Raw genomic sequence first — 13,791 nt, forward strand, 5'->3', positions numbered from 1 at the left:
GATCAGGCCTGTCACCGAGCCTTTTTGTGCCTCACTGTCTCTGTCAATAAACAGGGAAGAGTGACCTCATGTGTACACTCAGGTAAGAGGAAGAAGAGATGGGGAAATACTTCACAGATGCCAAATGAGATCTCTAAAAGCAGAAGCCGCAACATCACCACCCACATTAGTCCCAGCTTCTCAGTCATTATTTAATTTCTACTCCAGCACTCGGGACACACAACACTGAAAAATGGCAAAGAAGATGAGCACACGGGAGCAGAGGCAGACAGCTTGTGTTCAAGACTTACGCTGTGGTCCTTGGCTAAGGGACTAACCTCGCCTAGGCCTCAGTTTCTTCATCTGGAAAATGGGAATAACAGTAAATACCACTGTAGAAGGTTACTGTGAGGCACCAATGAGATGGGGCAAAGCCCGGCACTCACTGGACACCCGAAGTCAGGACAAATGGCTCATTTTCACCAGCCTCCAAAGCACGAAGCTATAGAGGATCTCAGAGGTGACTGAGGGCAGAAGGTTCCAAACTACGCTGAGGAGGTGCCCCGAGACCCACCTCTCCTCCTCACCCCATGAGAATGCCTCAGAATGCATGGGAATCCATCTGAGATTTCATCTGCTGCCAAGAAACAGCACACCCCAGTCACACCTTTGCCTTTGGGGTAAGATAGAGAATCCCACAAACTACTTTTAATATTTTATTGTGCCTGATCAACATGGAGTTTTTAGCCTTGGTCCATATAACAGTGAATTTCTCAATGTTATCACTGCCTATCTTTGTCTCTGGTTAATAAAGCATGGTAAAATCTGTACTGAATAAATTTGATACGGTAGATAAAGCAGTTTTCACAATAATACATGCGGATACTATTTGGCAAATATAAAGAATGAGGTATTGGCATGGAGACAGCATCAAGTGAAAGTTTTTGGTGCAAAAGAGCAACTTGACAGGTAAGAACCATATAACGCTAAGAAGAAAAGAAAGCTCCATACATGTGTACATGTGACTGTTAACACAGAGAAGGCATATGGAATTCACAGCAAGTGATGACCAGAGCTCAACTCAGTATGGGAGTGGTCACGGGGGTAGGAGTGGAAACAAGGACTTATTATTATTCAAACTAGTTTTTTATTTTAGTGAACTTTTTTTTTTTTACAGTAAGCCTGAGTCATTTTTATTTTTAAAAAGAAATTTTTAATATACAATTAAAAAGTCTACCGGATGGAAAAAAATTTAAAGGGTCTTGATGGGAAAAACTTGAGACCTACCGGTCAAGTTCAGCCATTTTGATGGGCAGATGAGAAACTGGAAGGCCTGGAAGATCAGGGGACAGGCTCAGGGTCAAGCAGCTATTTTAATCCAGGACAAAACCTCCCAGGACTACAGTAATCCCTGTCAATGAGTATGAAGGCAGTAACCTTAAACTCCCAGGACAGTCTCCCCACACCGCTCACAGAAAACGCACCCGCTTCCTGGCCTGGTATTTCACTCTCAACTCTCTGGCCACAATGTCCCTTTACACCTAATTAAAGCCATTCCCTGATGCTCCTGTTAATTGACATACTTTAAGGAAATCCTTCTAAGAGGAACTTTTGGACCAAACACCGCTTCCATAGCTTAGAATGCCCTGCTCTATCTGTGTGAGTCCACATCCTGACCCCTTTCAAGGTCCAGCCCCCAGATGGCTCCAATTTCAGAACTACCATCAGCCTGAGTTTGACTGCCCCAGCTCACCCCAAGGACCGTTCCCCTAAGACTTGCCTCCCCTTGTAAGCTACTCCAGTGGCATGTATCACAGTCCACCTTGAAGAATTTTTTAACAGGACTATCTTCTCAGTAGCCCTGCAGCAGGGTCCACACTGGACTCATACTTATTGCCCTTGAACAACATAACACAATGCCTTGCACATAGTGGGTTACGATACAATATTTAAGTCAGGAAATATATTACTTTGGAATATCTCTTGAAAAATTACTTCCTCTTTGGGTCTCTAATGACATACCAATACTTCTATTACAGCTCACTATACACTGGAATTGAGAACAGTCTCAAACTTAAAGTGCATGAGAATCACCAAGAGAGCATTCTTAAATGCAGATTCTGAATCAGATTTTGCATTTTTTCCCTTTTATTTATGTTTGTTTCTGTGATTATTTTGGGTCTTCGTTGCAGCATGTAGGATCTTTAATTGCAGCATGCAAATTCTTAGTTGTGGCATGTGGGATCTAGTTCCCCGACCAGGGATCAAACTTGGGCTCCTGCAGTCAGCCACTGGATCACCAGGGACATCCCCGGATTTTGCACTCTTAACAGCTCCCAGATAACACCCATATTGCAGATGGGTGGACCATGCTTCGAGCAGTAAAGGTCTAAAGAAAGCTGAGACTGTACCTCCCTCTATATCACTGCTTAATGCCTTGCATTCAGTAGGTGCTCAATAAATGCACGTGGACTCAAACTGGATTGCCATGTTATGGAGTGCTTCCATTGCTGCTGCTGCTGCTAAGTCACTTCAGTCGTGTCTGACTATGTGTGACCCGATAGACAGCAGCCCACTAGGCTCCCCCATACCTGGGATTCTCCAGGCAAGAACACTGGAGTGGGTTACCATTTCCTTCTCTAATGCATGAAAGTGAAAAGTGAAAGTGAAGTCGCTCAGTCGTTTCCCACTCTTAGCGACCCCATGTTTACAGTCTACCAGACTCCTCCGTCCATGGGATTTTCCAGGCAAGAGTACCGGAGTGGGGTGCCATTGCCTTCTCTGGCTTCCATTGCTAGACAACAGCATATGTGCCTGTTTCCAACTAGATGGTAGGCTTACTAGGTTTTATTTCCCTGAGATTCTCGAAGAGGCCAAATACTCAGGGATAAACTAGGTCCACCAAACACTGTGTAATAGAAATATACAACTTGGGCTACAAGTATAATTTAGGTTTTTCTAGTAAAAATTTCTAGTCACATTAAAAAAGGTTAAAAACAGGTGAAATTAATTTTAATATTTTATTTAATACATTCAAAATATTATCATCTGAATATGTAATCAATATAAAAAATTAATGATCTTTAATATTCCGCATTTTGTACTGTCTTCAAAATCCAGTGTGTGTTTTACACTCACAGCACGTCTCAATTTGGATGAGCCTTGTGGCTAGTAGCTACTGTACTGAGCAGCATAAGGCTGACCCTTAAGAGATACATGCTTCCCCAGCAACCACATGACCCCAGCAAGACTGGACGGCAGACAGGAGGGAGGAGACAGACAGCCCTAGGCTTGGTGGGTAGAGGGGAGAACAGCTTACCGGCAGCTTCCCGTGGTTAAGGATGCTGCTTAGGTGGTTTCTGGCTTCATTCATCTTCGGCTCATTCTTCTCCAGCAGAGGGATGGAGTCTTTTATCGCGGCATGGTTCCCCTTCAAACACTGCTCTAGGAGGGCCTCGGCCAGGAGCAATTTCCCCAAGTCATCTGGAAAGCAGGGCGGGAGTCAGAGTCCGTACGTGAGGGCAGCAGTCCCCTTAACAAGGCGAGTATGAAGACTGTATGCACCCGACCACTCCCGCCCCAGGCACATGAATGGTCCAGGTCTAAGAAAACAAAGACAGATTCCACAAATTTAACCAGCCTCTGAAGAGAAAACCCAGACATTCTACCACGGCCACAGCACAAACTGCGCCCTTCGGTTTAATTTCTGCAGTGTAGCGATTGAGGACGTGGAGTTCCCAGGACTTGGCACAAATTCCGGAATTTCAGAATTTAAAATGACAAAATCATATCCGTGCTCCACAGTGACAAGTTCTTACACCAAGAAGGAACGTTTCCCAAACAACTGAAGAGGAAAAATAAGCAAGGTGGCTTACACATTTTAGTTTAGTGTTCCTAACTTCCATGTAACCAGAATTGGTTTTCACTGTTTTTAAGGTATTTGAACGTGACCCTGGGATAACCTGGGCTTCCTCGGTGGCTCAGCAGCAAGGAATCCTCCTGCAATGCAGGAGACGTAGGAGATGTGGGTTGTATCACTGGGTCAGGAAGATCCCCTGGAGGGGGGCATGGCAACCCACTCCAGTATTCTTGCCTGAAAAATCCCATGGACAGAGGAGCCTGCTGGGTTACAGTCCATGGTGTCACCAAAAGTCAGAGACAACTGAAGCGACTGGTCGTGGCACGGCACCGGGATAATCTAACAGCCAAGCAGAGTTAAGGCGGGAAGCAGATTTACCGGTGTAGCAAGGCAAATCCTTGAACACCTTCAGTACTTGGCACTTTCTAGAGTTCTCTCACATACGTAAGCTAGTCTACAGACCTCACTACTTGGCTAGTGATTTTATACTGCTTGGTTTAATTTGCCGTCTCCCCAGCAGCACTGAAAACTCCAGTCTTGGGGCCACCACATTCCTGCTACTTACAGCAGGGGCAACCTGGGTGGGGTGGGATCCGGGTGCTCAGGGTGCAGGGTTTGAGGTTGAGGGTGATTTAGGGATAGCCTCGGGTGGCTGTGCTCAGTGTGACTGGCTCATGGCCCAGTCCCCTCGAACAAAGCAGGGACCACTGAATATAGGCGCCCAATAAATATCAGCTGCTGAGTGAAACAGATCCTTTCCACTCCCCCATGGGGAAGCTATCAGGCTTGGGGACTTCCATGCAGATCCAAAATGCCTCCAGGAAGGTGAGCTCAGTCCCACCTCCTCTAAAGCTCTTTCTGCTGCCAGGATGGCGTTCTCAGACCTACTCAGAATGCCACTCACTCCTTACTCTCAGGACCACTGCAGTTTGCTCACAAATCAAAGCCACCGGTATACAATTGCCTGTCCCTGAGTAAGAGTCTTTCTCTGTAAGGGAGATGCCCTGCGGAGAGCACCCTGGAAGACCAGACCCAAGAAAACTGTCACAGGACATGTCCCCTCTGAGTATGCCACAGCCTACAAGCCCATTCTTTGCTACCGACCTCATGATTTCTAAAATTAACATTTGGACGGAATGGGCAAAAACAATGGCTCAAACTATCATCCACTGCTGGTGGGGCAAAAGTTGGTGGAACCTCTATAAAGTACAATTTGGTGACATATGTTAAAATTATTCCTTGCACATTCCATTGACTCAGTAATCCCATGGCTACAGACATCCTCAAACATGTGTCAAACGACTGACATATAAGCCCATTCCTGAAATGTTGTTTATAATAGCAGAAAACTAGAGACAACTTTTATGTCCATAAAGAGGAGTCTGATTAAATAAAGCATGATACATTCATTAAAAGGGACACCACACTACCATATAAAGAAATCAGGAAGTTCTGCATGGGTCATCATGAAATGAACTTCAAGATACACTGATCAGAAAGTGTAGCACACACAGTGGGCCACTGTGCATTTATGCATAAAAATATACAAAAGAATAACATAAACATCTGCCAACTCTGCTGCTTTATGGGGGAGGGGCAGAAGTGGAGGGAGGCTTTTCACTCTTTTGGTTACCTTCGGAAGACTGACCCATGTGAATATATTATCCAGTCAAAAATAAAATTTAAATCAACCCAAGAATAAAGGGAAATATCCTACGTTTCCAAAATCTCAGGCAGGAAGGGAAGTGAGCTGCTTAGAAGTGGGTGCCTGAGCTGCATTTCTGAGCTGTGGGCCACCAGGCAAGTTGCTGTCCCCTTCTAATCTGTAAAGCTTGAGGCAGAGTTAGGAACCTGCTACTTCCCAGGGAGGAAACAGCAACCCACCCCAGTATTCTTGCCTGGAGAATTCCATGGACAGAGGAGCCTGGAGGGCTACAGTCCATGGGGTTGCAAAGACCTGTAGAAGGCTGAGGGACTGAGCCTACCTACGCGCGCTTCCCTGGGAACCGAAACCCTCCCCAGGCTCCGCCTCCTGCGCTGGTCCCGCCCCTCAGCTGTCCGGCGCACCTGCGCACACAGCTCCCGCCCCTGAGGTCTGCAGCCCAGCCCTTGGACCCCCAGGTCCCGCCTCCACCACTCAACTGCCCAACCCAGAGCTCCCTAGAGCTCCTTGGCTCCTTTCCTTTCATGCCAAAAGAAACCAATTCCTTCCAGGCAAACCTCAATCTTGAAGTGCTCCCCAGGGCCCATTCCTCTCCTCAAAATAATGGAACTATCCTCGGAACACATTCTGCTAAATTGTGGTCCGTGGGCTGGGGCAGGTCTGCGCATGTTTGTGACCCAATCCTGCGGGGTGAGTGCAGAAATTTACAAAGTACGTTTAGAAACACTGATAATCATGTAACAGAATAATTGCTGAATCAAATACTAAAAAACTGGGGGTGAGTGGGTATCAGTTTATGTATTTTAAGAAAGTATCAGAGTACAACAGATTGAGAATCTAAAAAAACAAACAAAACCCAAAACCCAGAACATAAAACTGAGCCTTCACCACAGATAGCTTGAGAAGCACTACTCTAAAACACAAGAGTGCCTTTTACTGCCAAAGGAGGGCTGATGTTTGCTGAGGGCTCATTGAATACCTGGTGGCCCAGCGGTAAAGAATGCCAATGAAGGAGATGCAGGTTTGATCCCTAGGTCAGGAAGATCCCCTGCGGGAGGACATGGCAACCCACTCCAGCATTCTTGCCTGGAAAATCCCATGGACAGAGCAGCCTGATGGGTTACAGTCCATGGGGTCACAAAGAGTCGGACACGACTAAGCACGCATGCATGTACTGAGTATCAGGTACTTTATCATTTAGTATCATTTAATCTGCACAGCTCTGAAAGGTAGAAATTATACTCATTTTATAGATGACAATAGAGATGTAATACTGTTATGGTCACAACCCACCATAACGTAACGCAGCCAAAGAACAGTCTGTCTTCCCCACATCCCATGCAGAGCAGAGCCTCTGATAGTCTGGAAATAAAGAACAATCTAAGGAGCTGTAAACAGTAGGTTAAAAGCTAATTCCAAGGTCAGGAATAAGAACAGTTCTCACTGTTACACACTTGTGAGTTACAGACTATTTTGTAAATTAACACTCCGGGTCCTTCTCCAGAATCCTTTGCCCTCCCTCTTCACTCCTCACTCAGTCTCTGTTTTTCCACTTAGCAGACACTCTAGTGGATATTGGGGATTTACTTTCTTTTCTTCCTTGTCCAACTCTCCTCCCTGCTCCACATTTTCCATCCCACTGTCCTCAAGTGGTCAGTCTATGGAACTGAAGGCTATTCTAGGTTTTCAGTTGTTAAATAAGGATATAGGTAGATTGAGGCTTTCCTATCCATCTCCAAAGGTAAAACAAATTACTCTTTATCATTTAGTGTCTGACATCTACTCCCTATCCCGGGTCAGGTTAAGTGTTCCAGCTTCTCCCTTCCCAGGACATTAGAAAGGCCTTTCTCACAGACAATGCCACAGACTCTGACAGCCTGGCTCTTGATTCTGGCAGCCCAGCCCAGCCCTCTGCCTTAGCAGAGGCACAAAGGAAGCCCCTACTTAGGGCCCCCCAGTCTTCCCACCTTGTTTTGGGGGCCTCTGGGGCCAGCTTCCCTTCCATTCTTGCCCCTCTCCAGGGCTCTCAATGGGTGACAAGTAATAGGGACCCACTTCAAGGATACCAGCCTCCTCCCCGGAACCCATACTTTCAGGGCAGAGCTCCCTTCTCTTTCACTTATCAGTTCAGTCAGGAAAGCTGGGTCCAGCCAGCGGGCCAGGTGCTCAGATCAGCCCCTTCCCTCCTGGTCAAAAGGGGACACAGTGGTCTCTGCAACTGCTCACTTCACAGAACTGCAAAGGGTGGGACCTCCCAACCACAGCAAGAGGAGGAAGAGGGCAAAACTCGTGACAGGCCACCTGCCTCAAACACACTCCCTCTAGCTTCAGCTGAAAAAAAAAAGCTCAGAACAATCGCCAGGTTTTTTTAATCACTAATTTAAAAGGGGGATAACTACAGATTAAGAGACTCAAGCTGAATGGAGAGTGTGGCAGAAGTGATTAAAGACAGTACAGTAAAAGAATATCAGAATTTAGGTGGTGGCAATATAGGTGTCTACTGCAAAATTCTTTCAAATTTGTATGTTTGAAATTTTTATGAAATTTATCAAATTATTATGAAATTTTCATAATAAAATGTCTTAGATCAATCCATTAACCAAATGCAATGTGAGGCCTTATTTGGATCCTGATTCTAGCAAACGAACTGTAAAGCATTAGATGAAGGGGGACTGCAATAATGGTAGTTTTATTTTTCAAAAGAGTTCTTGTTTAATAAATAAATACTGAAATAGCAATGTGGGGGAGAAATGGGCCAGGGTATAGCTCAAACAAGACTATTCATGAGTTTGTGATTACTGACACTGGTTGATGGATACATGAGATTCATTTTTGTATTTTTTTGATGTTTAAAAAATTTTTCATAATAAAGGTGTTTTTTTTTTCTTTTTTTTAACCACTTGGATGGGGTCTTTTGTCTCTACATGAACAAACCCCATCACAGCTAGCCACACTCTGGGGTTCCCCTGTGGCATCCTGACCAAATCTAAACCGGATATGTCTGAAAGAAAATGTACAAACAATAACAACCCCTTTCCCCTGGGCAGGTGGTGGGGAGCAATCTCCCCAGACAGGAAAGGGGGATATAAGGGCCCCTTCTGGGGGAGCATCTCCTGATCCTTCACTCCTTCATCTCTGACCAGAAAGAGGGCTCCCCTCCAGCTGGGTTTTCCCCTCCTGCTGCCTGGAGTGAAACCCAGGCTCTGGGAGCTATTCTTTGTTCCTGGAGGAAACCCCACAGATAGAGTGGGGCCTCAGTCTGTAAAGCAGGGTTCAGCTGGGGTTCAGCTTCCTCCCTTCTCCCAAATTATGTCATTATGTTGGTCCTTGACTGTAACAATCTAATCGACCAGGTGAGACTTTTAAGAATCTCCCTCTTGGGTTGCAGGGGCGGGGGGGAGGATCATGCCAGCACCCCCTCAAAAAGAATAGGCTGCCAATCCTTCCAGTGATCAAGGAACTCAGTGGAGAAACGACCAAAACAGCAGACAATCCAAAAATGCCCTACACATGGGCTTTGGAAGTCACTTGTTTTCCTTCCTTGTGTGTGTCTGTGTGTGCATGTGCGTGTGTGCATTTTGGAATAAGTGTATCTAGATTTAACAGTGGGAGAAAATCACTCATAGAACCAAAACTCAAAGTTGGCAGTAAAGACCCCACTGCGCCCAGCCTCCCTCTTTGGGCTGGCCAGTACTCACTGTGAAGCCCAGCCAGGCTTCACACTCCTTCCTCTGTCCCTAGTAGACTTGGGTGAGACTCATGTTTGGGTACACATTCTCTGCCACATACTACTCATTATGCGACCTTTCTGGCCCTTGGTGTCTAAAGTGGGGACAGTCATTCCTACCTTCCCCACTGGGCTGTTTACAAAAAAAGGCTGTTCAAATAGAGAAGCACTTTGTAACTACACATACCATTTATAACTATGCCATGCCAGTGCTTCCCAATAATGCTTCATAGCATATGGTCAAAGTAAGTTTGAGAAATGTTTATACTCTAACCTGGGCTTGAATATCACCGGCAGGTGAGCACATGAAAGGCTCTGAGAAGTTCTATAGTTTTAAAAAATCAGTTTAACCATATTGAATCCACTAAGCCTCACGTCTTAGCTTTTGGGATTCCCCAAACTCCTTTGTCCTGTAATACCAATGACTTAATTAGTCAACCTCTTTGAGATGTCTGAATAACGGCTTAGGAAGCACAGTCCTGTGGAGACTCCAGGAGGCCCCGGTTCATTTCGTGAGCCCAGCGAGTTTCTCTGTGGTGCTGCCAACCTCACTCAGATTCCCATGCACTGTCCAGGCCCCAGTGCCCTGGCATGGGTCAGTTTGCCTTCCACCCTCACCAGCCCCACCCTACCACATCACCCCACACAGGGAACAGAAGGAACCTGAAATTTATCAATCCTTCCCTGGAAGACAGATGCCCATCAGTTTCCCCCACATGCATCTTCAGCTCTGGCCAATGCAACTCACTGCCACATTCAGACCTACCTGAGAGTCTCAGACCAACTGTCCATCCCTGCCATCTAGTTCCCTCGGTGTCCATCTATCCCTCCTCCTCACCAGGAAACAATACTCTGCCTTTCCCAACACCAATTAGAGGCCAGCACCAGTTCTGCAGTTTCCTGAAACCTCTCCTTTCTCTGAGCTCCACAATCTAACACACAATTGCCCTCCGATCACCCCTCGGCTTCCCATCCATTTTCGTCAGGTCTTCAAGCTCGGTTTTTATGTAATACATCCTTGAGAGGTAATGGTGCAAGTGGTTAAAAGGATGTCCTCAGAAATCTGGGTTCAGGAACTTGCCTGGTAGCATAGTGGATAAGAAGCCGCCTGCCAGTGCAGGGGACACGGGTTCCAGGCCTGGTCCGGGAAGATTCCACGTGCTGCGGAGCAACAAAACCGATGCACCACAACTATTGAGCCAGTGCTCTAGAGCCCAAGAGCTGCAACTACTGAAGCCCTTGTGCCTAGAGCCTTCTCCACAACCAGAGAAGCCACTATAAGTTGGCTATAAGCCACTATAAGTTGCTATAAGCCCGTGTATCGCAACTAGAGAGTAGCCCCAGCTCTCCACAACTAAAGAAAACCCACACACAGCAACAAAACCCCAGCACAGCCAATAAATAAATTCTATTAAAAAAAAGAAATCTGGGTTCAAAACCTGGTTCCACCACTTATTGGCTGGATGATAAGTTACTTAAGTAACCTGTGCCTCAGTTTCCTTGTCTGAAAGAGGCAAACAAGAGTACCTGCTTCATGGGGTTGTTGGAGAAATTAACGAGCTGATTACAGGGCTTAGACACTGGCACACAGCGACTGAGCAAGTTACTTATTACTGATATTACTATTATCATTCTGTCTCCTTTCAGAGCCTTCCACGGGCTGGGAAGTCGTTAAAACTTTCTATCTGTATTGATTTACTCCCTGCCACCTTCCACAAAGGCCCGAAAGTTGGCTGAGCAGAGAGGGCTCAGACAGGGCTCGCTGGGCTGAGCCGAAGGTACGAGGAAGAGGATTTGAGGTTGGAGACTGGGGCGGGGTGCTCCCCACCGCCACATCAGGCTGCTTTCCCGCCCCGGCACAAGAGCCCAGCCCAGCCAAACCAGCCCTACTGCTGAAGTCACCGACTGCCAGGGCTAGAGGCGTCCTGAAGCAGAACGCAGAAGAGGAATCTAAGGCTTAACCAGCCCTCTTTCCCACTTCACTCCACCGTGGCGCTCGTCAAGCCCCCAACCGTACTGGCGGTGCACAGAGCTTCGCTGTCAATGACGGGAGAAAGCGGGGAGGGCAAAGAGAGGCAGTCTTCACCTGACGGAGTTTAGGCACCGGAACGGGGGTTGGAGGGGTGGCGCAGGGGTCCAGCCCACGCCCTGAGCTGGTAAGTGTTGCTACCACCATTTCACAGTAGTCGGAGTAGCCCACAAGATCGGAAAGGGCAGAGAGCAAAAGCCGTTTATTTCTCTTCCCCAAAACAACCTGCACGTGAGTTTTCTCCCGGGGCAGAAGAACCTTCCTAAGTACCCTGGCTGTTTCCTAACATCAGCAACGCAAGACGAGCAATACCGAAAGCAGCCACCTCCCGCCCCAGGCAGTCGGGGCCCGCTTCCTGGAGGAGGCGGCGCCTTTCGCGCGCTCTGCGCTTGCGAACCGGCCCCTTCCCTTACTCACTCACCGGTGTCCAGAGAGGTGAACCCGGCGCTCGGGCTGCCTCGCCGGCCGCCTCCGCCACCCAGCATGACTAGCGCCTGCATCTGCCGAACCAGCTCGGGCATGCGGTCCCAGTGGCCCTCAGCGCGGCAGCGCTCCAGCTCGCTCTCCATCTTCAGGTGGGAGCCGTACGCGCCCTTCGCAGCCATCTTCGAGCGGGCGCAGTCATGGGAGGTGCGGCCGAGAAGTGGAGACCCGGCCGGGGGCGGCGTCCCGGCTGGGGCACACACGCGGGCGGGGTCGACGGGGGCGCGAGCTGCGGCGGGGGCCCGGGTGGCAGCGGGGGCCCGGGCAGCGGCGGGCGGGCAGCAGCCGCAGCACCCAGCGCACCGCCCGGCACCTCCGGGCTGGGACTCCGGCTGCGCGACCCGGACGCGTCCAGGAGCAGCCTCCGCCTCTGCAGCAGCAGCTCCTGGCGCCGTTGCCGCCGCCGCTGCTGCAGCTGCTGCCACAACCCCCGCCCCGGGCCCGGGCGCCGCCAGCCGCGGACCCGCCCCCGGCCGCAGCTCCACCCCCGCGGGGGCGTGGCGCGGCCTCGGCGAGCCTGGCGCGCGGGCCGCCAACGCGGCCACAGCAGCCAGGCGCGCGCTGGGCGCTCGCGGCCGCACCGGCGCCACCCCCGCGCCGCCGCCGCCACTGCCGACTCGGCGCTCACTTTAATACCGCGCGGAGCCCCGGCGCCCGGGGGCGCCTCGCTCCCCACCCCCTCCCCATCCCATTGGGGCTCTTGGCCTGGGAGACCTCCGCCCCGACGACCCTGCTTTGTGTGGTGGCCCCGTCACCACCGCTGCCCCGGCACGTCACAAATCTGGGGAGAGGCCGGCCGGCCGGTAGCTCCCAACTCGGAGAAGGAGCCTCCCCGGGGAGCCACCGGCAGTCGCCCGGTTCCCGCCCTGCTGGGCCGCGCGACTCTTGCGCGCCACCCCCGGGGCGCTCGGGAGAACCTGCTAGTTCCGAGACCCGCGACTCTCGGGATGCCTCCCCTGCGAAAGATTTATACGTTCTTTCATCAGAGTGGAGTTCCTCTTTCCAATCTGTCTCTCCACACCCCAGCTGGCAGGCCTTTTCCTCTGCAGAATCCTGTTGCCCTGGATTTCTTAGACGTTTTAAGCCGTTTCTCCAACTTGGTATTTACTTATTTCTTAATTCTAGTGTATAAAGACTACTTTGATCAAAGCTGTACCTAGCTCTTAGCAGGACTTAGCCCTGTGCTGTGGGTACTAAGAAGTTCAAAGGATTACAAGGCAGGCGGGGGAGGCGAGGGAGGCAGACCCTTTGAGAACCGTTTATGGTGGCCCAGCATCCGGGCACAGCCCAGGGTGGGGATGAAGGCCATCACGCAAGACCAAAGCATCAAAACAGAACTATTTAAGTGACAGTGCATGGCACAGACCGAAGATTCCAGAAGACCGGAGGGTCAGAGCAAGCTTTTGAGTATAGACCCCTAAGAGCTAGAAGGTTCACCCCTTCTTCCCCAGCCCCTGCCTGATACGTAACCCTGGGAGTGAGCTTGACCACTTTCAGTGTCAGGAGACTCACTAACTACTTCGTGCGTCTGGACAACTGTAACCCGTGGGAAGTTTTTGTGAAGTGGAACTCAGGCTCCTGGACCCTTTGTCTCTGCAGCCACAAGGGGGCGTCTGTTGAAGGCGGCCTCCCTGCCCCCCGTCCCTGCCGATATCCTCTTCGGTGTTAGTGGGTCCATCGTGTCCGACTCTTTGAAACCTCATGGACTGTAGCCCACCAGACTCCTCTATCCATGGAGTTCTCCAGGCAACAATACTGGTAGATACACAATACGGGTAGATAGCCATTCCTTTCTCCAGGGGATCTTCCCGACCCAGGGGTTGAACGCTGGTCTCCATCAGGGAAGCCCTAGATGTCCTCTTCTCTAGGTTCCAAATGCAGCTCCATTCCTTGCTTGTGAGGCAGAATTCCTCACCTTGGCAGCTCTAGGGTCTGACCTGAGCTCCTAGAGACGAGGAGATAGATGAAGGAAAACGAGGGTGGCTTTGGCAGTTTACTCAATTTACACAGACTCCTTTTGGTTACCCTTTGGCTGCCCTTGCTGGTCACCA

General features: G+C 49.5%; 1 protein-coding gene across 1 annotated transcript in view; it reads right to left on the reverse strand.

Moving 5' to 3' along the window:
* Nucleotides 1-12,147, reverse strand: part of TTC7A (tetratricopeptide repeat domain 7A) — a 119,791-nt gene extending 107,644 nt beyond the window's left edge. The window contains exons 1-2 of the mRNA XM_043918081.1: nt 11,679-12,147; nt 3,299-3,462 (exon numbers count right to left, since the gene is read on the reverse strand). Coding sequence (XP_043774016.1) covers nt 3,299-3,462; nt 11,679-11,862 — 348 coding nt within the window. The 5' untranslated portion in view covers nt 11,863-12,147. The remainder of the gene's footprint in view (nt 1-3,298; nt 3,463-11,678) is intronic.
* Nucleotides 12,148-13,791: the final 1,644 nt, after the last annotated feature.

This window comes from Cervus elaphus, chromosome 11 (assembly GCF_910594005.1).
Source record: "Cervus elaphus chromosome 11, mCerEla1.1, whole genome shotgun sequence".
In the NCBI taxonomy this organism is placed as follows: domain Eukaryota; kingdom Metazoa; phylum Chordata; class Mammalia; order Artiodactyla; family Cervidae; genus Cervus; species Cervus elaphus.